The sequence below is a fragment of the Colletes latitarsis genome, chromosome 6, assembly GCF_051014445.1.
Source record: "Colletes latitarsis isolate SP2378_abdomen chromosome 6, iyColLati1, whole genome shotgun sequence".
Classification (NCBI taxonomy): domain Eukaryota; kingdom Metazoa; phylum Arthropoda; class Insecta; order Hymenoptera; family Colletidae; genus Colletes; species Colletes latitarsis.
The window spans coordinates 17,027,194-17,051,674 of record NC_135139.1 but is presented as its reverse complement, the minus strand read 5'-3'; the positions used below and the strand labels follow the sequence as shown (position 1 = coordinate 17,051,674).

General features: G+C 42.3%; 1 protein-coding gene across 5 annotated transcripts in view; it reads left to right on the top strand.

Annotated features, from left to right (window-relative positions):
• The window catches only part of LOC143342924 (uncharacterized), a 432,164-nt gene that overhangs the window by 305,510 nt on the left and 102,173 nt on the right, over positions 1 to 24,481 (top strand). For all 5 annotated transcript variants that reach the window (XM_076767255.1, XM_076767256.1, XM_076767254.1 and 2 more), the window contains exons 11-12: positions 1,874 to 2,091; positions 3,039 to 3,177. In XM_076767255.1, coding sequence (XP_076623370.1) covers positions 1,874 to 2,091; positions 3,039 to 3,177 — 357 coding nt within the window. The remainder of the gene's footprint in view (positions 1 to 1,873; positions 2,092 to 3,038; positions 3,178 to 24,481) is intronic.

Genomic DNA, 24,481 nt, shown 5'->3' with positions numbered 1-24,481 from the left:
GCATTAACAACAGTGCGTCGCTGTTGCATCGGCGCGCATGAAATTCTTGGGCAGAAAGTAAGGACTCCTGCGGACGCCACGCGGCTACCTCTTTCCCGAAGTATCTCGAGAACGACGATTTACTATGCGTGTTCGAATAGCGCGCATTTATCTCGACGCGTATCGTACGGGACCGAGTTCGACAATTTCAAACTTTCTCGGCTGGCAAATTGTTTGGCGGAGTAGTCGTTATTTGAGACGTCATTAGGGGAAGCAAACAAGCGCTATATCCTCGAAAGAGGATTACCAAGTGTGTTAATCTCTCGTCAGAGCCACGGGGTCGATCGCCTGTGCGCAACAGTGCCCCCCGGAAATTGTTAACCCACTTAATGACAGACAGAACTTAGTTTTTATTCGATATTATAGTTGCAAATATTTAATTTTACGAGTGGAGAATTTGGAAATAATTTAATAATCTGTACACTAGATATAATAAAGAAAAATGAGTGCCTTCCATTTTATACACAGGGTAAATCGCCTAATTTTATATCTTGATTCAAGCACTGTACATAAAAGCTAAAAATCCCAAGTAGAATTTTATTTAAATTCTTGGTTAAACAAAAATCTCAAATGCACCAAAATTGATTATCATTCCACAATATAATCGATTAAGCGCCCAAGCACGAAGTTAAATATTTACACCTATAAAAGAGTCAGTAAAGTTCCCTGAAAAGAAAAATCGATCGAGCGAGAGGAGGTAACAAATGGTTCCATAGGTTAATTTTTCATCCCCCCAGGGGCGGGTTTAATTGATTTTTCTAATTGCCCCCAACGATACATCATCGGGTCGCTTCTTTTAAGATCGCTTACCGGGACACCTGAACTTCGATCGAAGTCTAGAGAGGCGCGTTCCTCGAAGAATTATGAACGATCGACGCTCGTTGCCTGGAGTTTGAGCTATCGCGACTGTCGAACCACTTTACGACAGTGATATCGAAGAAGTCAGCTAACAACCAGCCCGCGGGCGTTGATTGATCGGGAGATCAATCAATCTGTTGGATGATTCCGCGAAATTGAGACGTCAACAGATATCCAATCGACGTTGTAGATTCTTCCGCGCGCGTTCTCGCTTGTCTTATCTACGATTAAACCGTTCGAAAAGAGGCTACAATGTCTGAACGTCTATCGTTTCATTGGAACGGATGAACAACGACAATTGTTTCGACGAAAATGTTTTAGTCATTATTGATTCGCATGGTTAGTGACCCGCGTTAATACGAAGCAAGTCATCGTGCAGGCAGAAAATATATTTTCCGAAAACGTGTCCTGTTGGAAAGGTAGAATTGAAATTACAGTCACAGAAGAAGATTATAATTTTCGTGAATTGAAATTAATTATCCTCCACTATCTGTCGACATCAATTAATCAGAGTAAAGATAGTCCTGCGTTCCCCGGCAAAGTGACTCCATGCGATTGGAATTTTCGACCGATTAAGAATGCATCATAATAAGCAAATCCAACGGACTGACAGCTAGGTGTGTCGATCCTGCATTCTGCGTACGTGTGTCAACGACGTACACTGCAGCTCAAAAGTCTGTGCCACCATTTTATTAATTCCTACCAGAAAACAGTTGACTCCTTAGTGAAGAAGTCTGGAATCCTCGTTTGTAAATTTCCCTGGTTCAATCAATCAAATTTGTATTAAATTGAGAATAGATAGGCACATTTCAAAAATTTTTATCACTCTTAATGTTTACACACACTATTTATATTTATGAATTTAGTTGAAGTAGGGAAGGAATAAATTTCCATTGAATTTAATTTCAGCGTTTAAAGATTGGTGTAAGTTGCCCCAAACTATCTTGCTTCTATCTGACAGTTTTCTTTTCCGCAGGAGTACGACGGTCTCATGACGGAATGGCAGGCAGCCGGACGCAGACTGGCTTTGGAGATGTCGGAGCTGAAAGAATGCAGCAGCCTGTCCAGCACATTGACGCCTCTCGGTCGGCTCCTCACGGACCCCACATTGAGACGGACGTCCAGAGACGCCGAGGAAGCGATCGCCATTTTGGAGGAACGAGCGTCCGTGCTCTTGCACCTCGAACACGTTAGGTTAGACAGTACAAGCTTCAAATTATTTCGTCAGAAAAAATGATCTTCTTTCGTTAAAATAGCATTGAGTTAGCTTTCATGAGACAAAATTATTCTATCCATATTCTCAAAATGAAACTCATTACTCTACTGTCTCGTTTTTTGCATCGATTCGTAAGAAGAAAACGGTTCCACAATTCCCTTAAATCCTTAACCCTTAAGTGGACTCTCAATCTCAACTGAATTGTTTTACTTAATGTTGATTTCTACCAAATTGGTAAGTGAAAATCCACTTAAAAAAATAAAGAACTAATAGAGGATTACATAAATTTTCAAATAATTACATTGACATATAAACTTGCAATAATCCACTTAAGATGTTGAAATTGTTAGCTCACATGCCTCAATATTACAGAAGACTTTCGATACACTCACTATGTGATAATTTAGCACACTTCCATCAATATTTTTTCAAAGATCTATGGATTTCTATGCCACCTCCCTCCCCCACTGGACCGTAGCTCTATTTCTATATCACGAAAACTATCATACAGTGTGTTTCATAGTACTTGATACCCCTCTGCAAAGGTCCCAAAATGCCCATAACTTAAAAACGTGAAATACCACGCGGGTACGAGCTTTCCCTTTGTTTTCCCGCCCTTCGTCCGCCACCGAGGCGAGCATCCACACATTATGAAACGGCCTGTAGGTGTGTGCGTGTAGTGTGTAACTTACCGTCGAATATACGTGCATGCATACGTATTCCCCGGGGTACATTCTCGCGGCGCACGGCTAGGCTAAGGACAGTTTAATGCGAAGATAACGTCCGCGGCGTGTTAGTCAGCGCCCACTCGTGCCTTATGCTCCGAGGACTCTCGCGAGTTAGGGTTCGATGTTTCGTTAGCGATAAGGGGCTACAAGAATTCCTAACGGTCCGCCGCGATCACGGTTCCTTTTTATCTTTCCAGATTGTCGGTGAAACGGGCACGGAGATTGGTGGAGGAGGTCGGGAACGCCGCCACCAGGCTGGAATCGTCGTTCGAGTCCCGACGGGCGACCATTCGCAATCTCGCGGTTCTAAGGAGTATCGAGGACCAGGCGCACGAGGTGAGTTACCCGCGATACACGGTCAACATTCCACGAATTCGACCCGCTCCTAAAGGGATGTCCTAATCTGGACTTCGAGAGAAAGAAACGTTGTCGCAGAATTTTACCATTACGGGCCACCGCCGCGTTAACGCGTCTCACCGATACGGTGTCTTTCGATTACACTCGCGTTTACTTAGCTTGTCTCTTAAGAGGGTTTCCAGATGATAGCAGGTCGCTATCTTCGATCCTTCTATCATAATCATTTCCTTCAGAACGTTCCTGCTGCAAGCAGAAATATTCTAAAATTTGAAAGAATACTTATTTATCTAATGAACACGTTGTTTGAGTAATAGATCATGTCGATAGCAGAGTGTTCGAATATGTTCTAATTCTGAAGAATGTTCTTAATCTCGGAGCCTCGAAGACCGAAATTCGTTTCTGCACCACGATAGATGTGAATGAAAACATGTCGTTGGCTTTATTGCGCGGATATTCGACACCAGATCGCGTTACCGGAGCTTTGATTCTCAGTGTCTCTTCGTCGTTTGCTTTCTCTCTTTTTACGTGCGCGGCGAAACACAAAAGACGTCGTCCCCTTTCGCTAAATGTGCATTTAACGAGGGAACACTGTAGCAATGATCAACCGCCGATTAGAAATACCAGCCGTGGTGTCGTTTTCTGGGCATTTCTGGCACGTTGGAATCGCAATTGCCCTCGAATAGGATAGACAAAGGGCTCTTTATTCCTGGTCGAACTTTCACTTCGAAAATCGCACGGCTGGTCGGCTCGCGATCATCGGACCAGTCTCTCTGGCGATGTTCGCCTCGACGAGGGAAGCCAGATCGATCGAGACGCGTCTCGTTTGTTCCCCCGGATCACGGATCACGGATCCCAAGCTTTTCCACGGGCAGAGCCACGGAGGTAGCGGCCTCCGTTAACCTCGTTTCTGGCATCCTCGACGACCTCGAGCCGATGTTCGGCCTCCTTTGCGGGGAGTCATCGAGCATGTCGTCGCACGCTCCGGGTCCCCTGCTTCCTTCCATCGCGGACCAAACGGCCGGCTGGGATACCGTGGCGAATACACGCGCTAATGCTCTCCAGCCGTATTAGGGGTATGGAAATCACGAGCGCGATTAGCCGTGCCTACGTCTACCATCCCGGTTATCGTCGTTGTGTTCCCATAATGGCCTTCGCGGGGGATACTTTGCGCATGGTCGAGCGCAAAACTGGCTACGCATCGTCGGTGCTCGCCGAATTCTGAATAACAAAGCCCCCAGAAATAATGATTTTCTTCGCTCGATAATTCGTACAATCAGAAAAGATTCTCATTTAATAGCTTATTTTGCATTTTTTTATTTTTGTTTAGTAGTATATGGAACTTTGATCATTTGCAACGTTTCTAACGAGATGATAAATGGGCCTATGAGGATGCACGACTTGAATTATCCATTCAGCCCTTAAACATTCTGTAAACTTTTTAAACACTCTGAAAATATTTTGACGTTAACATATACAGTAATGATTCTTAAAATGAACATCACTCCGGAGATGACATGTTCATTTTTCGTACAGTAGAGGCAAAATTCGACACCACATTCACGCTTCGCTGGCTCCACAGGGGATCCCCCTAGAATCAATCTACGAATCACATCTGTTCGTTTTAAGAATCATACTTTAGATAATTTTCAGACAATTACGATAGCCATGATTCTCTTCATATAAGGATAAACGATCCATCGAGGTTCAAGCGAAACAAATTCGTAAATTATTTTTTCGGTCAGCAAGATAGAAAGTCCGTTTGATCGATAGCGGAACGTGTCCTGGCGTCGATAAACGGGTCGTGCGAGTGGTGGAGCGTTGTGGGAATCGGTCCTAGCGGAGGATCACGGAAGAAGGATCGGGTTTCGCAATTCCGCGCGAAAGAGTCGCCCTGACAGACAGGATGGCTACGAAAGGACGGGAACAGGTCCACCGATGAAAAAAGCCTTAATGCTCGCGTGGACGTCGCGTGAATTCTCGATAAATTGACGTGCGAAATGTGGACAATCTTGCGGTAACGTCGCGGCGCGCGGAAAGATCGACGCCCCGGGGTTGCAAATCGACGAAACCGAGGGAAGACGCGTTCTCCGGAGTTTGTTGCAATTTTCACGATTTTTAGTCAGGTTTAGGGTGACTGTTTTATTAAACTATTAGCTGCTGACGAATTTAAAGGAATATTTTCTTGTTTAATGTCTGATAGAACAGCAGGGACTTCTGCAAATAGATTCCTTTTACTTATAAATCATGGAAGAAGTGTTCTTTAACTTCTCTGTGACGATAATTTTTCAAAAGAATTGATATTCAAAGTCAGAAGCTATTACTCTACTTATATGTATTAATACGTGCTACGTGGTATTAGTATTTATTATAAAACTGAACTCGCAAAGTCGTGTTTATTCATTTTTAACTACACATACGCGTTTGCAATCGATAAGTTACGCAATCTGCAGGATAAACCGTGTTACGCCTCGTCTTGCAGCAAGAAAAAACTACCCGAATTTGTTTTACAGTTTACAATATAACTCAGACCCGGTCCATATCGCGAAAATTTCAGATTTTTAATGCCGCTTGTCCCAGCGCCATTCCAGATTCGAAAAAACGTTATCTCTGCTAATTATTCACGATAGAAAACCTGAAATTTTCACATTTACAAGGAAATAAATCGTAAATCTTGTAGGGAAAAGTTCAAATCGATAACGCGGCTTGTTCTCGTACGATAAAATCGCGAACGCGATATTAATAGAAACGTCGTTCTGGTGATTTCAATGCGTGGTAATAGCAATGTCACTCAAAATGTCAGAGACAGCGAGAATTTGATATACCAATTTTACTCGTCGTAAAGGTCGTTTGCGTTTGCTTCAAATTAATAAAGATAGTAAAATAAAAATAATATTTATAATTATTTTCTGAAATATGAAAATACGAACATTATTTCAATGAAATGTTCCAGTCCAGTTCCAGTTCCAATGAGTACCAAAATATTAATACAAAAACTATCTCTTTCCGCAAAATTAATACATCAAACAAAATTCAACGACTATATGCAAGAGTAATATTACTTGTTAATCGTTTCTTGTTTCAAAACAAGCATGCTGTTATCGTAAATAATCTCTGTCGAGGACTAATTGCACGAAGTGTAGCAGTTATTGAGATATCAATCCGAGTCTAATCACTGGGCAATAAACTCAGAAAATGATAGGAGACTTCTTGTGCAAACCATTAAACTCCACGCGCTGCGAGGCAAACGGCTAATAATTGCAAACGATTCGTTAAAGGTGCACGAATTAACGTTGCAGGAAAGAGCAGCGTTAACGGGAGATGATTTACATATTCGAAAATACAGGAAACGTTATGTAAACTATGCGCTGAATAGGGAAATTAATTGCGGAAAGCGTTCCGCTCGAAATAGTTTCGTCTCTTTGTTTTTAACAATAACCGCGTTGGAAGACTATACCGGCGGCAGTTAACGGCCGAGCAGATACGTATTATTTGCGACGGCTCATTGTATTATGCTAATTAAACGTGTAATCACTTTGTCGTACATAGCACGTGCACGTAGACGGACATGTGGGCTCGACACGATCCGCACGTACGCGCGACACACGTGACAACTCCGTTTCAGGCGGAAACACGTGAAGGTACGTGATGTAATCGTGTCGCTGCTACGAAACACGTCGTATGATCCTGCCACGTCGGAAGCTGGAATCCCCCCAGAGTCACGTGCCGCGGAGTTAATCGCGATCGTACACTTCGTTCATCCGAATTTTAAACCATTCAACCTTGCATTCGACGTTTAAACAAATTTTAACTGGTGCAAATTCTATCGAGTTTGAGTTCTTTTTATCTGGAAACTTTTCTGTCAAAAAGATGACGTAGACACGACTCTATCCTGAATTAATTATTTTAATATAAAAAAATATTAGTAAGATCATGAACAGATTCATGCAAAAAATGTGAGGAAAATGAATGTATAGTACAAGTGTTATATGGTAACATATGGCAAAGTTTTGCAAAAATAGTGGTTTCTTTCGTTCTAATAAAAATTGAAATACAAAATAGAATATATACTCCTAAGTTTTCACGATATATTTTACCGAAATTTTGTGTCTAACTGTTTCAATAAGAAGACCAACGACAAATCTGTAAGTAGAAGAGAATTATATTAGCAAGTGTCATTATATATTTTCGTTTGTTAATAATGTCAAGTGGAAATGGGAGGTTTGCATGTGGAAATTATGTGGGTAAAGTTGGCAATGGCGCGTGGTATCGTTGGGACAGAAAGGGTCAAGGGAAACCTGGCGCGTAATTGAATTCTGTCGCGTTGTGTTCGTGGCCGTTCGTTCGTAAAGATCCTTTATTCCGTCGAGATGAAACTAAGGTACGTGGGACGAAAAGATACACGTGGGTCATTGCCGAAGTCTCGTCGAATGATTCACACGTTTGTAATTTGAGCAAGTGTCAGTTTATATTGGACGTATTAAGAAAGTTTCTGTCCCTCTAATGACAGCACGGGCTACCCACGTGAGCGGTTCTGTCTAAAGTTTCCCATCACTTTCTTATAACTTTCTTCGAGGCGGTCAGTTGCTTAGTTTCTTTAAGGAGGTCAACGACGCTGACGACCGAAATTTTGCGGAAATATGGCTCGTCTAATTCCAACGACAAAGCGACCATCGTTCGGCAAAAAACCTCACTTCGAATCCAACGATAGAATTTTAGCAGTAAAGTCCATATAAAACCGTAGTACTAAAAGAAGAACCAAGGAACTAAACCAAAATAATTAAAATAATATATTATTATTTGCTCTCTGAAAAGAAAATAGTGCAAAAAAATAAATAATTACTCTATAGAATTTTTCACTTACACTCGCAACCTTTACAACCAATTATATAAATGTAGCTGACTCTAAATTAATGAATTCAATTAAATTCATTTAAAATTTTATTCGATCGAAGAATTTTTATTTGCTCCTTGGTATTTAATTTTATAATTGAAACTGATTTTTATTCGAGGAGCAGGGGATAGAGGATTGTTTACTTTTTTGTTAGCGATTCTAATATTTAACCCATCTATTGCCAGCGACAACATTTCTCGACGGTCTCTTCTGGCGGTCGATTCCTTTCTTGCGGCGGGTCGTTAAGTCTGCAAATGGTTGTTCGGCTTCCTATACGCACAAAGCGTTCCTCGATAATTAGATACGAGATGTGCTCCATTCGTTCCCAGGTTGACGTGTCTCTGAACCAAGTCATACTCCCGGGACGTGTCATTGACTTTCACCTTGCTTGCGGACTTCTCAATATGATTTTAATTTCGATCGTCTGATAACGTCCCGGTGTCCGAAAGGATCGCGAAAGAACATGTTTCACGTACTCTTTGCAGTCGAGTGACCCTCTGTTACTCTTTGTTGCAACTTGTGGGTGTAATAAGAGAGATAAATTTCATTGCATAGCGTAGAGAATATTATCTGCAGTCACATAACAATTTATTTATTAAACTGTCGAAACACATTTTTTTAAAAACAGTTTTATAAAATATTTAAAAAATAGTAATTTGACTCTACTGTAGGGTAAATTTTTCTCCTCGTTCCGGAGGTCCGTGAGAAGTCGAAGTTTGAGAAATCCTGTTAATAAATTAAACATGCGATCGATTAACCTCCTTTTACTATTTCTGCTGTTGCCAAAGACGTTCGAATTCTGAATCGGTGATTCTATTATAATTAATATAAGAAATTTTTAAACTTCACTGAGAATTGATTTCCAAGATACAAGAGAGGTCAAAGTTGCATACGCAAACTCAGCAACTATTAGAACAACAATTCATCGAACGTTGCAAATTTGTGTAATAAATCTCGAGAGCCCCGTAATCAAAGTTTGAATTAATTAAACTACAAATGGTACCTTTGGTCGTTTCTCGTAACTCCGTCGACGACGATGACAAGCAGCTCCGTAAACAAATAATATTATTGCACGAATCGGTCACTTTTTCTCGCTCTGGTCGTCGAAAGGGAAGATCACGATAAGACAGCGCCGCAATTACGTCGGGATTGTTCTTCGAGGCCGATGTATCGCGAATAAACAAATAGGGTGGGCTTCTCATGCATGCGGACCGTCGACAACGCCGTTGCCTTTGCAGCGAAACGTCTCTCCATATAAGACGACGTTCGATCTTGATCGAAACGATCGCACATCATAAATATATTCCGGAGAGCGGCCGCGGTTCTTCTTTTTTTCGCGTGGCGAACAGTGGCGCGCGTTGTTCGAACAGGCGCGAGGAAGGACGCGCGGATTCCTCGCGTGAAGTGGGTCGGGTCTCGACAATTGTTTAATTGTTCCGCGAACCATGTACCACTTTCGCGTCTCCTGCCATCCTAAGTCAAAATACCAAATCTCCAAAGTATGTTTAGATTTCAAAGTTTTCGTAAATACTTACAAAACAGTATTAAAAATCATTTCCGTAGAGCGTCAAACAAATTTATTAAAAATCAAAAACGAATTTTTAAAAAAACTCGACAGGGGGTAGTGCAGAATTTTTTCGGCAAAATTAAAAAACTTCAAATGGTTCTGGAAAAATTATTTTTAGTTACAAGGATTAATTATAGTCATTTTTGGTAAATAGACATAACTCCGAAATCCTAACCATTTTCGAGAAAAAAATTCATTACTGAATATATAATATCTGACCAGAAATGATTCCCCTGAAATGTGACCTTGTACAGCGAATACTCCATAATTGTCTCACAGTAGACCAGGTCGCGACACTTACAGAAAGAAACTGAAATTTGGTCTATCATACACATTTTTAAAACTATCAAGTAATTGCAGCCAATATTGAACACACATAACTTGAAATATCTATTCTATCAGCCTACCAAGTTAAAATTGAAATCCTTTTTTGGTCATTACCGTGTTCCACGTCTCACAATCCCAACGTAGATTCAGGATTTCAGTCGCAACGTGTATGAATTATTGAAGCACCATTATCGATAGCAAAAGAATACCTATGGAAATCTATGTTATAATCGCAAAGTATAGCGTAAATGTTTGAATACGAAATTTTCGTCGGCGTCTGAACCTGCAGCGACGACCTCGGGACAGCTCGAAGCGGATCAGCTCTCGGTGCATTCCGTTATTACGCGTTCCACTTCGATCGTCTGGCAACAACCACCTTCGTCCTCCACCCTGCCCTCGACGTTGCACGTCTTCGACCGGCCGCCCGTATTTGGTTCACGGAAATAGCGCGCGTGTACCCGGCCGGGCGGGTAGGAGAGAAGTCGGAGGCGAAAGAAGGCGAGGAAAAAATGAAGAAGACGAAGAAGGATCAGAGGCGGACCGATCGGGCTCGAATTAATTGCCGTAACACCGGTTCCTCCCTCTCGACGAGAGCGAGCGCCGCGTACGGAATTACGGGCGTGTGTGGGAAAGTGTGCTGAATCGGCCGCGAGACCGATCCACCCGATGTTCTTTCAGGTATTACGGACTAATTCCGTAATTGCTGGAGCTCGCGCTCGAGGATGCGGTTCATTAGCTTTTTGTCGCCCGTACAGACGCGCGCCCGTTGCACGAAATCGATTTTCCCGCGAATCTGCTACGAACGGAACGCGTTTTTCCGTGCCGGTCAATTCCTGGCAGTGAGTCAGATCCACTGGAAACAGTACCAGTTGAGGAATTGCGGCGCTGTTTTCAAGAGAAACACTTGCCTCGCTTCTTGCGAACGGATCGAGAGGTTTTGGCTAGACGAGTGTCTGGTACTTTGTTAAGAGTAAATATAAGGAGACGATTCTACGAGAAAAAATGAATTGAATGTACGTTGGAAAATTCTTTCGTAGAATGTGTTGTTTACGAGGTAATTGAATTTGAAACTTTGTGGAGTACGAGCGCGATTGAATACGACGTGTCTGTCCATTACTTACTGTTTCTACTTTTGCTGAGAGTCACGTCACACTCTATAGTGGTACAATTTTTCACTGAAGAGTGAAAGAAATTAATCTTCAAGATTAGATGTTAGAGAAAATAAATCTAGATAGGGCTCTTGAATTTTAACGAGGATGTCAAAATCAGTTGACAATTTGTGGGTATGGTAGTTTTCAAATGTCTAAAGACAAAGTTTCGTTTTCGCGAAGAATTTCAGGGGTTTGGTCTGGTAATCAACGTGTTAAAATGAGACCCAAGCGTGATTCGTAAATTGAACATTACTATCCCCAAATCGGGAGATTCTCTTTAGAACTCAGTGAAGTATGAAAGACGATGCTTTGTGAGAAACCACCACCTGTGAAAACCATGCTATTCACCTCGTTAAATTATTTAATAATTTAGTAATATAATAGTATTGTAATCCCCCCAAGTTGAGAGAGATAGAAATGTTCAATTTACGAATCATTGCTGTAGTTCGAAAACAAAGCTACATTTTCCACACAATATCACTTCAGATGAATTTAGAAAGTAATAAAATTTCTTTTGCATTCCATATCGTTACTCACAATTTGCTGTTTTTTAAAAGTATCGATTCCCAGTGTTTCTGGATACGTACGACAGTCTCTTCGAGTAGAGAAGTATTTGTAACTCATAGATATTTATACGGTCGAGGATGCACGTTAGTAGATGATATCTTTAGTGCCTAACGAGCGAGTTCTTTGATCAAGGAATGGAATTGTCTGGCTATTATTCGATCCTCTGGCATACTTACTAAAACGAGCAAATGCAAGAAGCACAACGGAACGTCTGTGCCCCTTTCATCAGTCGGTTCACTGTATCCCCGAGTTTTACACCCAATTACGCACGATGGACCGTAACCGCGTCACGTTTTACATTTACCTCCACTTTCCACTAACAATCGGCTACCTGGACGGTATTAGAAGTTCTCCTTTGGACGATTACGCCGCATTAGGCTGGTTCTTGCTCGAGATTCGAGAGATCCTTTCGCGGCTCGAGTCCGTCGAAACGTTTTCGCGTTTTCGAGAGCCTCGCGAGCGAACCGCCCACTCTTGCTCGTCACGCACGGCCTCCCAATTTCAGGGGGAATATATCCGTGAAGAATGTACGACGTTTCGGGAACGATGGCGCGAAAAATGAACTTTCAACAACTACTACATTTACAAACGTGCCACAGATTACTAAACTTACAATTTGTATGTGAAATAATTCTCTACATCGTGTGCCCAACGTTTTTGACTGATTAGTAGTACTGTTTAATAGGCACTCCATGAGTCATTTCGATGTTTAATATTCTTTGATGCAACCAGCCATTATATTTTGAGAAGAATGCTGATTTTCGACACTTTTTCGTATTCGAGTTCATTTGAATAACGATCACCGGAGGATACGACGTCGGACGGTGCAAAAATCATTTAGGATGCGGTGCAATAAATAACAAAAGCGAGCCAGCCATTGTCCGCGGCCGCGTCCGAAGGTAATAAGCCCTCGGGAGTCGATGAGCGCGTGCTGCGCCACGTTCATCGCGTAATGATAGGAAACGCGCCGATTTCGCGGACTATTAGAGGAGTCGTTAGCTCCAATGGCCTATTTCACGCTTGAACGTCCGTATCCACGATGATGGACGTTGGAATTCACCTCTGCTCAGTGGATTTCGTCCCGACTCGTCTTTGGAATCCGTCCTTTCGAAGCCAACTCGAACTCGAAATTTGAAAACGAGCCACTCTGGGGAGGAAAGAAATCGTTCGATAAACGTTTCCTTCGCGAACTCCACACCGAGGAAGAGAAAAGTATACTTTGAGAAAGAAAGACGAGAAGAATGTCCTGGCTCGTAGGATCGTTTTCAGAACGAAGAATTTGAAACGAGAATCGTCAGCCATTGTCAAAGTGTCGCACAGATTTTGGGAAATTTCTTCTTCAAGGAATGAAATCGACTTACGGAATGCGATTCTTGGGAATTTCGCCAGACAATACAAATCGCAAAGTCTTGTTCCTGTTCGAGCGCGCAAGATTGATGGATGGATGACGCGGCACCGATCAGAACTAAAGAACCTAACCAAAGACCAACAGGTAACTTCAAAGGGATCCTTGCAGAGAGCCTTGTATCCGTTTTATTTGCTGGAGATTTATGCACCTCGGACCCTGCGGATACGATCGATTGAAATTAATTGAAGTTGTCTAAGCATTTGACGAATGATCGATACAGGATTGGACGTTGAGCAAGAAACCTTGTCCTGGTAATGTTCCGTGATGAACGACAGCGTAATGAGTGTCATTGCATGGTTCAGTAATCTTGAATACTGCTTGGTGCATTTGCATGGAGGACTTCCTAGCGTAGAAAGTGAAAACTTCCAATTTCTTTCGTCGATCTTCCTAAAACAGGCACGACGGAACGTCTGCAATTACGTCGAAGAAGAAATTGGCTCGGTGGGTGGGGGAAGTTTTGCGAACCTCCACTTTCTATCTCACACCTACTGCTCTTGACACCTCGAGGATAGTATTAGAAATATCTTGAAATTTTTTCGTCCTCCTCAATTATGTAAAGTTTGCAGTCAATTGATATTTTACGAATTTTAAGGTGAAATTGTTTTTCTAGCCGTTGCATTAGAGATTCTGAGGCTGGGATTCAATTTATGATTTATTTTCTTCTGTTAATAGTCATTGTTTAAGTTGTTCTTCCTTTGACTTGAGTATAGTTATTGGGCAATCTTAAAATATTCACATATTAGTTTACTTTAGCAATCAATTGAGTTTGCTCCCCATTATTTCGTTATTAAGTTCCTAAATGAAATTATTTTTCATTTTTTCATATCAAATTATGATTCATTACCTCGTTTGAAATAAATATCTCTAGGCTAAATATCGTATTATCCAGACAATACATTTGAAATAAATACAAGAACGGCAATAGTATTTGTATTAGCATCCGGCAGATGCTTCTCCTGTAAGAACGAAGAATAATGGCGGTGGGAGGTAACTCTATTGCCAGTTACACAAATCTCTTAGAGCGTTCGGTTCTATTAAGACAGTCGAGCAGTAATTATGTACTTGTTACGCTGGTTAAAATTTATCGTCCATTAGAAAACAGAGTAAAGTACTTTCTATTCTATAATCCAGAAGATTATAGTTGTCTATTTTAGGAAATCGTAATAATTCCATCGATTGTATAACGTCTTGTTAGAATACTTTGACTTTCCAAAGAGAAACCGTTGCATCTCTACAGTTCTGAAGTAAGTTCCACGTCGTTTCTCACAATCCCCCTACGAAAAAACATTCTAATCCTTGATCAGATCCTCCAAGAACAAGGTCTTTATCATTTAACAGCAGGTTCAAGTACGCCATTCTTCCACCATCATATCTTTCATGACAATAGTCATCTGGCATCCAATGACTACTCACAGTCCTACTCCTTGACCTTAAAAAATTGAATAAAAAATACGCTGAGTATGATAGTCCTTATTACTGTCATCTAGTAACTGACTATTGACTGTTACCAAACAATTGACAGTCTCTATTATTAAGAATAATATCCGATTAGTCATTTCAATTTTAAATTAAATTAAAGTAAGATAGCAATTTTAATACCCGATTGTATCTTAATTCCTGATCAATTTTCGATTACGAGGCGCAGCATAAAACATGGATTTAGACAAATTTATTACCGATGTGTTATGGGTATATACGTACCTCCATAAACGCTCGTTCCACAATTTATTACAGCAAGAGCCAATTGGATATCCTTTGCCCTCATTTTATTTACTTTCTCGTAATAAATGTTTAAATATCTAATTGAAAAGGGAAGTTAGAGCCTCGCTGTACGATAGTCGTGCGTAGAGGACACGATCTTTTGCCCCCGGATAAATAGAAGAATATTATCCTCGTTACTGTTACTGTTAATAATTACAACAATAAATATCGCTTCTTTTTATTCGCCGTATTACTGAAACGATTCTAACACACATTAGCAATTGTTTACATTCTTACATTACAACTTTTCGATTAGAATTTATTTTTTTTGTCACTCTGTACGAACGATGTAGTTGTATCCAAAACTTTCGATCGGTAGTGTACGCCCGATAAGTAAATTTATCGTCTTGTATGTAATATGACTTCTCAGTCACTTTCTACTTACATTAGTCGCCTTTTTTTTGCACTCGCGCGGCACTTTCGTTTTCTAACATTTATTTCTAAGTATTAGGTGCGAATATGTTTCTCTGTTATTATGCAAATCAAGAGCCACGATCTGACGTTAAAATTGTTGTGTACACTCGTCACTTTTCTGTTGCGAGAGGATACTGTGGCAGTATTTATTCATTTCAAAATTTCGAAAATGTAATATTTACTTCAATACAATTCTCGAGGATGACAAAACAATTTTGTCCGTCATTCTGGCGACATCTTTATTCGGTAGATATACAAAATATTCAAGTTCAGTGCAAGGTACATATCTAGAATAATTTTATAATTCGATTATTCTTTTTTAAAACTTCTTTGCAAAATATGAAAATTCCATAAAAATACAAACTTGCAAAATTTGGCTCAATAACACCAATTCTCATAAAGCTCTCTTTTAAATAAAATAAATAGAGACACTGACAGTTGCTGAAACTCTGTTCGCATTCGGGACGTCTCACTTTTTTTCGATTACATGTACTTAAAATTATAATAAATTTTGATCAATATTCTAAAACAAAATGTCTATCTTCCTGTGCAAGATTCATACAGTCCAAAATGAAATCATTCTAGAAGGAGAAATATGAACTGCAAAAACAGATTTCCAAGAAGAATAGAAACGTCGAGTTTCCGAGTAAAAATTAACCTATCTAAACAATTTCTAGAGATAAATAACGTTTCAACTGAAGATCCTGAAGGATTTACAAACTTAACGACACCTAAAATAAAATCGAAGATGGTAAAAAATTGGTCTTCTTCACATTTAAATCGTTGTTTTCGAGCACTGCGCCTCCCGGAAACCCTACGAACGCCGGAAGTGGCCCGGTTCCGAGCGTCAGAGTTCCCCGAGCGTCCCGAAAAATATCCGTAAAAATCATGGACGCCGAGGATTCGAAAGCTGGTGCCACGGGGTTAATTTATAAATTCCTAATCGGCCGGGTCGGTCTTCAGCGGGGTCCCCCGGTACGCGGCTGGCCAGATAAACGAGAGTCACGAGCTCTCGCGGGCCTCCGTCGATGCTCTACGGGATGTCATTTATCGGAGGCCCCGTTGTCGAAGAAAGCGTGTTTAGAAACGGTGGAAGAATTTAAGGTTCGCGCCGCTCTCCACGGCCCCGGTGACTCACGAACGGTCGGACTCGATCTCGCACGAGGGCAAAAGTCCCGGGAGGGAGGGAGAGGCGGCTTCTTTCCATCAGATAAAGAGATGCGCATAGCCAGGCATAGCCAATGAAGGTGAACACTTTTCCCGCGCGGGAGGAGGAATATCCCCCCGGTCGCATTCATCGTCGTTGTTCCGTGCGCGTGCATTCGCAGACGCACGCGTGCATATCACCGGGGCAAAAGACGGTGCCTAGGTGTATGCCTTTTACAAGCTGCCTAACCCCTCTACCCTTCCCCCGTTCCCCTATCCCGCCCCTTATCTAGCCATTGTGCGCCTGCAGCCGTGCTCCCTCATTGTTGAACGCCTCTATCGCTGTTTTCGCAATATTGTTGCTCCGCCGCCGCCGCCGCGACGCCAACCGCACCGCGTTGCATAACGAATAGTCCGAGCGACGATTTTCCTGCTTAGAGATCCCCTCCATCGATAGAACGACTCCTTAGCTCCGCAGTCTTCCCGAGAGTATGGCCAAGATTGGGGTCGCGTGGGGTACAAGATGGGGACACTGCCAAACGTGGGGGGGAAAAATGTGTTATATCTGTGTTAAAGATTGTCTTTGTTGGGATTTTTTGTTTTTTTGAGATTTGGGAATTTCTAAATTTGCTTTGCGAGTCTATGGAGTCCTCAATTGCATTCAAAGGATCGAAAAGATGAGTCTCGGGATGAAAAGATAGTGGGATTGATGCGGTACGTTTTATCGAGGTAGAAACACTTCGTTTTATCGAGGTATCACTGTGTCTAGGAATCTCGAGGGAACTGTGCAGAGGCTGATCTCTCAAATTGGGAGGGATAGAGATGCCCAACTTATAAATCACGTCAGGGGTTCATTTTCAAAGTCATTACTGTAGTTTTAACCCTGTAAGTGGACTCTCAATCTCAACTGAATTATTTTACTTAATGTTGATTTTTAGTTGGTAGTTTACTAATACAGAAGATTACATAAATTTTCAAATAATTACATTGACATATGTTAAGTAATTATTAGTTTAAACTTGCGAAGGGCTGCAGCGGCTTCAATAATCCAGTTAAGAGTTAAAATAATAAGTCAAGTTACAAGTTAGCTTGAGACGGAGACGCTTCTTTCTGACGATACACGTTAAAGATTCCTATGAAATCTCGGCCTAAGGTCAAAATTAGATCTCTTATCGGACAAGATACAATCTAGTCGTATAATTTACAGTAGACAAATGAAGACAACGATAGGAGAGTTAGGAGAAGATAAGGTGCTCATGACAGGGCTCAATAAAAGTGTTGTGAAAGAGGAGACCGACGCTCGACAATAGAGATATTCTCCAAGGAAGGTCCTGAGACCCTAAGTTAACCTGAAGCAATGCGATAAGAAGTTCTGGGCAAACATGGAGGGAAAGAACTGCAGTGAGACTGACAACGAGAAAAGAAAGAAGAGTGTATACACTTTTGATATTCATCAGCATTCGTGATACGAAAGTAAAGAAGCCATTTAAATTATTTTGAACGGGCATAGAGGTTGGAACCTAGTGAAGATATAAGGCTAGACTGTCTAAGTTTTAAATTGATCCCCACTTCCTCCAGATTTTCGTTCGAAGCTGAATGTTACGTAGTAAACCTTCTCTAGGGAACAAGAATGATGAAGTCACTTTATGTAGCAATAGTAGCCAGCTTGAGGACAGCAGAATATAAACTAGAGCTATATCACCAATAAAACTACCCATGTTTTACACTAAATCGCCTCTTCCTAATCCTCTCGTCAAACTGACTTTGGGAAAGGCTTTGACATTGACGCCTTTAGAACGCAAACATTCCATCAAAGATACCTCCTCCAGGAAACAAGACTAATTTAGATAATAGCCTGGTGCCTCTTCGTTTACCTAACGTTGATATTCGCGTGTGCTGGACAAATTGGCTATTGCTGCGATCGCAGTCCTATCGAAACGACCTGTCTGCCGCGTACTTATCAAAATGCTTATGCAACTCCGGTTGAACAACGATTCGAGCACATCTTTACGATGCAGCAGCGGGCTCGCAACATTGTGATTTATTAGCAAACAAAAGACCGATCTCGCGTTCAACGGGGAGGACCGTGGCTGCGTAGAATGCAACGGCGGATGCTTCTAGGCAGGACCCCTCGCGCTGATACCATTGTCGTAGGATAGAGTATGCAAATAAGCGTACCGTGGGCCTCCTTGGCGCGTCATAACGCCTTATAGGTAGAATCCCAGCGTTTCCTGCCGCGGTGGCGACGAGCCTCGTTGTCGTTCCCTGCCTCTCTACCCTGACGGTTTATCGTTTCCACGAAAGACCCTACAAAGGACAGGATGTCCACGGGTCATTGAGTCTCCTTTCCGAGGATTCTATTCCCCGCGTCTACGTGCTTTACCTATATACCTCTCACGATCTTCCCACCGCGACGGACCCTGTCCAGAACTGTCGCCGAGCGCTTCATAGAAACACAAAGAACCCGGCTGGTTTCACCTTACGACCAATTATCGCGCCCGTTGTATTTCGACTTTTAATTAAACGTCGGTGAATTCGAAAGCGCTCCACCGTCGCTTCGAGATGATTATCGGAATCTCGTCTGGCTAGATCGTGGCCGAGACATATCGTGGAAATTAGAGGGCAATTAATTCGATTAATGCCTGCGATCAATTTTACACGGCGTCCGGGTTAATTGAGACGTCCATCTTTGTGGCTCGAATTTTCAAACATGCATCGTTCATTTACTCACAATTTAGTCTGGACAATTTAGTTTAGAGTTTTTGGTAATCGAGTTTTTTTTTGTACTTTCTTGTGGATTGAATTATTAATATGATATTAATGAATTTGGTTTTCAACGAGAAGAATGCAAAACGTTTTTTACTAATATTTCTGTAGTTCCCTTCTTCGTATTGTTTATTATTATGAATTTATTATTTTATTATTCTGAAAATATCTCAATGAATTTTGACTAAAAAAAGTAAATATCTTTCATTCTATACTGGATATAAAAATACTTAGCACGCAATTTTTCTTCGTATGAAAAATAACTTAGACTCGATTTACGGGTAAGTAAACTTGAAATATTTCTAGATTGTTAAGAGTTAACGATCATGGTCACTTATTATATTGAACAGTGTCTGGTCTCAGAGACACACACTTACTCAGACTTCTTCCCGAAATGAAACTACTAACTCAGTTGTACACAGACACTGGACCTGGTCGAGACCATACTCCCTGAGGAACGAGACTCATTCGCCACAGAATATATTCGAGGAGGTATCGGTAAAGTTCCCCTAACCAGTTCTCAGCCCGTGTGCCATATGTAAATATTTTAATTTTGAGGCACAGCGTGAGAGTAGAACCAACTTCGAAGTGGACAGGGGTAGGGTTGTCGAACCTCTAACGTTTGAAGGTCACATGCCAAATCACAAATCCATTGATAAGTCCAAACTTGAATTTTGCTTCCATATCATATAAAAAATTCCCTCAACCTTCAACCCTTCAGAATTTTGATTTTCGATTAAACCACTTGTTCAGTTAATTTTGTCTCCAACTGTGATCGACAGGATATGCAAAAAGGCCAACCAACCTTGAAATAGTTAGGGAAAGGATTATACCAGATTTGGAGAACCTTTTAACATTGTAAGCTCACAACATGCTAAATCACAAATCCATTGATACGTCCAAAGTTGAATTTGCTCCTAAACTATCTAAAAAATTCCCTCGACCCTCAAGAATTTCGTCAAATTTCTATTAAATTCAGACAACTGCTTCTACCAGTTGTCCATTTAATTTCGTCTCCAACTGTGATGAACAGAATATGCAAAAAGGTCGCAGGTTCGCCATCCTCCGGTAATATTATTCCTCAGATATCAAAGGGAACCGCTGGCTCGGTTCGATCGAAAAGAAACAAAAGTACAGTGAAATTTACCCCCGTGGTAACTCGTGGCCAGAGATGCCGTCTTAATTGAAAAAGTTAGGTGGCGTCGGATCGCCCTGTTGGTAGGCCTTCGATGGAAGGAAACCCTCGTGCCAAACGGTTCCTACGTGCTCGTAGCGCGGTACCGCTTGGAAACAGTGGAATTGCGTGACTGCTAGCTATCGGGTAACAGAACCAGCGCGCGCCATTAGCCTCGGCAGAACTTACCGGTATTATACCCCCATCTTCGCCCAGAGGTCGTGGAATCAACTTCCGGACCGGTCCCGGTGCCTTGCGGGACACCGATGGCGAGGATATCGAGTGTCCGCCGCCGCGCAATTAGAACGAAACGGAAGGTTAATGGGATTAACGCGGGAGAGACAAGGGGAAACGACGATTTCGCGGTAACGAGAAGCGTCCTGTGGTTCTGGGTCCCTCGAAGGGGTAAATCGTACCGCGGGGAAATCGAGAGGATTAGGGAGGATTTCTTTTCAACGCTTTATTTGGGGATGGCTGCAAAGATGATTGGAACAGAATGGTTATTGAGAGTAGCATCGAAACCTGATGGTGGATGATTAGATTGGGTACCAGCACAGTGTCCTTCGAGTTGTAGCAGCTTGGAGAAACTCGATCGATCTTATCTTCTCGATTCGATCGACTTTGCGTGCCGCGGGAAAGGAAGATCCTGGGGATGAGTTGCCAGTTGCGCATCTGGTCGGACGTTTTATTCTTCGCTAGACTGGTGACTAGACAAAAATATTTTGACGTTTGCGACGTTGCAGGATCGATTCTGTCCTTGGAGTATATTGGAATCGAGCAGATTTTCATTTTGAAGTCTAAAACTTCGGATTCGTTTGTTTCGGAAGATTCGACGACTGAATTTCGCGCGTCGCGGTGCCAAGTTCTCATGGCAGCTGGGCGAGGCAGCTCTCGACCCGATACTTCATCCTTCGGGACACGTTGGGAAACGATCTCATTCCGGCGACGCTCGAGCGTTTTGCTCGTCGCGATATCAGACGGAGATTATACGTGTACACGGCGTGGCGAAGATTCTGTTAAGATACGAGAGGTTCAGGCCGTGCATCATACAAATATTTACACGGCGTGTACACGTGCGATAGAAGACTCGAGGTTACGGCTCAGGCATTGGTAGCGAGCGTGATCCATGGATCGCGCGCGTCCGCTCCACCATTTCGCCCCCTTTTACCTACGAGATCTATCATCCGAGCATCTAGCCGGCGCTCGATCTTTCCCTGGGCCTCGCGTGTTCTTTCTCGCGGCACTTTGCTATTTATCTGGCCACCTTTTGTCGTTTTCGAAAGTAGCGTTGCGGCTCGTTGAGTTATTTCGGTCGAAATTTTGTCGAGGAAGACTGGAAACAGAACTGTGGACTATATGTAAATTTTTCTTTCGTAAGTAAACGCGTGGAGGAGTATGAAGGTTATTAATGTTCTTTTTTTAATGGAATCATATATTTTTTAATACATCGTGTAAAATGCAGTTATATCCATTAAATTCAACATGAATTACTAACTAATTATCTTTATAAGTTTTGTAATGTTAAGTACTGGATCTGAAACCCATCAAATTGGCACAAGATTGGCGCCATTTCTCTGCTCAGCTGAGTTGCGCAGGTGGCGTTACTGTCGCCGCATTCCTTCCAGGGCTTTCTTTCGAGAACCTTACTCTACATCCCATCTCACAATAACATTGCACAAAAACTTGACTGTAATATTAAGTTTAGAATCTAAACTTCGTCAAATCGACGTACTATTAATTATCAACTTTCATATATAAAATATCGAAACATGGCCTTAAAAAGCGTGACAAATGGCAGTGGAAGAAAGCGTTAATTCCAATCGAACCGAGTAACTGTATTTCACGAGCGAATCTAAAATTTGTATTCCCGGTTCCTGAATAAAGTTTGCATCATTGATCGGTTGAAATAAAATTCGCCCAATGTCGGCTTCCGAAAAGTGAAACTCGCGTAACGGGCGTTAAGATCGGTCGGAATCTAAACGAGAAAGCGACAGGGAACAATACGACCGCAGACCGCATCAAAGGCCGCGCGGAGGCATCGATCGGTGAATCAATATTTATTCAGACCGGGAATCAAGAGACGGCCAGAGATGCCAGACGGAGCCCTGGGTGCACTTCCTCACACTATGCCAGATCATGCGTACGTGAGCTCGTAGAGTTTCGGAGAGTCGACAAAGACAAATTTGCACATGCGCTCTTTTTCGATTCTTCGAAGCTGCACGAAGTAATTTCTGACCATCACATTTGCCTTTTCGCTCTCAAACAACTGAAATTCGATCTCACGTTAACGGCATCCGATTTGAAATCTCGACTGTCTAGGCATTTTTATTTTCCGACCTATGAAGGCGGAAATATTTATATATAAACAAATACTCATATTTTAACTATTGAAAAAAAGTAATTTTTTTCTATTATTCCTATGTATGAGCATAATATGTATTATTAATACAATTGAGTATAAATAAACAACTGCTGAAATGGACTCTGCCGGTTTCTGCGAGCTTCTGCTGGTCTCTGCTTGCCTCTGTTGACCACTGCTGCCCACTGTTGACCACTGCTGACCACTGCTGACCACTACTGACTACTGCTTGCCCCTGTTGGTTTCTGCTGGTCTCTGCTGGTGATCTGCAGTGGTCAGGAGAGCTCAGTAGAAGCAAGTAGAGGTCAACAGTGGCAAGCACAGACCAGCACACGCAGGCAGAGATTAGCAGAGGCCAGCAGAGGCCAGTAGTCAGTAGTAATCGTTATACGTTATTAAAAGTATCAGCAGTGGTCAGCAATGGTCAGCAGAGGCATGTAAGAAAGAGGGCATGTGTCCGTTCGTCTTTGTCGACTCTCCGAAACTCTACGCGCTCACGTACGCGTGATCTGGCATAATGTGAGAAAGTGGAATAAGGTGTCCCCGGTGCACCCGGGGCTCCGGTCTGGCATCTCTGGAGCCGGCCACAGTCAAGGCCCGCACAGCTTTTGACAGCGGGAAACACGTGGCTGGATTTATTATTCGAAACGCGCGGACCGTTTCAGGGAAAGCGACAGAGTTACGATCGAGATTCTATAAAGCGAACGATCATGAACGTTAATATCGGGAATCGCCTCTCTTTTCTCCCCCTTTCGTCTATCCGATCGTAACATTTCCGCGATACCGTGCGCCGAGTTATCGCCTTTACGCCTAATTACGGAGTTAATTGCCGATACGAGCTGGACGAGCGCGTATTTCGACGCCGCGGATACCGATCGCGCATCGAAACAACGATTATCACAATTAATGAACGATTACGTTATCTCTATCCCTCCTTTATTCTTCGCTTTTTCCCTCTTTCGGTCGCCCCCGTTCTCCCGTATCCACTTTCCAACACCGAGAATCTCTCAATCTCTCCTAACGGTTGTGCGATTCTTCGTCCTTTCTCTGTCCGGCGATAATCTATACCCATAACTTCTTGGCAATGGTCCGGTCTCGCTCGTTTCGACGGGACGGATCCTCCCGCCCTCTCGTTCTATCTCGCGACGCGTCCGTGTTGGCCGATGATAAACGAACTTTAAATCAGTCGGCGAATATTAGCGGCACTAAAGGTGGATTACGCGTTTATGGCGAGGAAAGGGGGTTTCTCGCGCCACCTTCCTGCCCGTTACACACGGTGCACCGAATGAGCCGAGGCGAGGATCGACAAATTTTTTTTCCAACGGGGACAGGTAATATTTTAATCGTGTTAAGTCGTGACGGTAAAGTCGAATAATAATTTTATTTTCGTCGCAATTTCCCCAGTGGTAGGGTGTCAATAAACTGTGTAAAAGTAGGGTTTCTTTCCAATCTCTAATTCGATAATTCGATATCGACAGTTATGGATAGAGTGTTAAACGTAAAGCATCGATATCACAATACGAAGCCAAATGAAATACAATCGTATTTCATTTTGTTCGTCGAGGTAGCCGTTATGGATACGTTAAAAGGAAGACTAATTTCCCCTCTGTCTCGATATGTGCGTTGATCGATGATAAACGAACTCTATATCAGTCACAGCGTATTAGCGGCACTAAAGGTGGATTACGCCTTTACCGCGAGGAGAGAAGGTTTTCCGAGGTCGACGCGAGATCCAATAACGTGGGAAGTCCT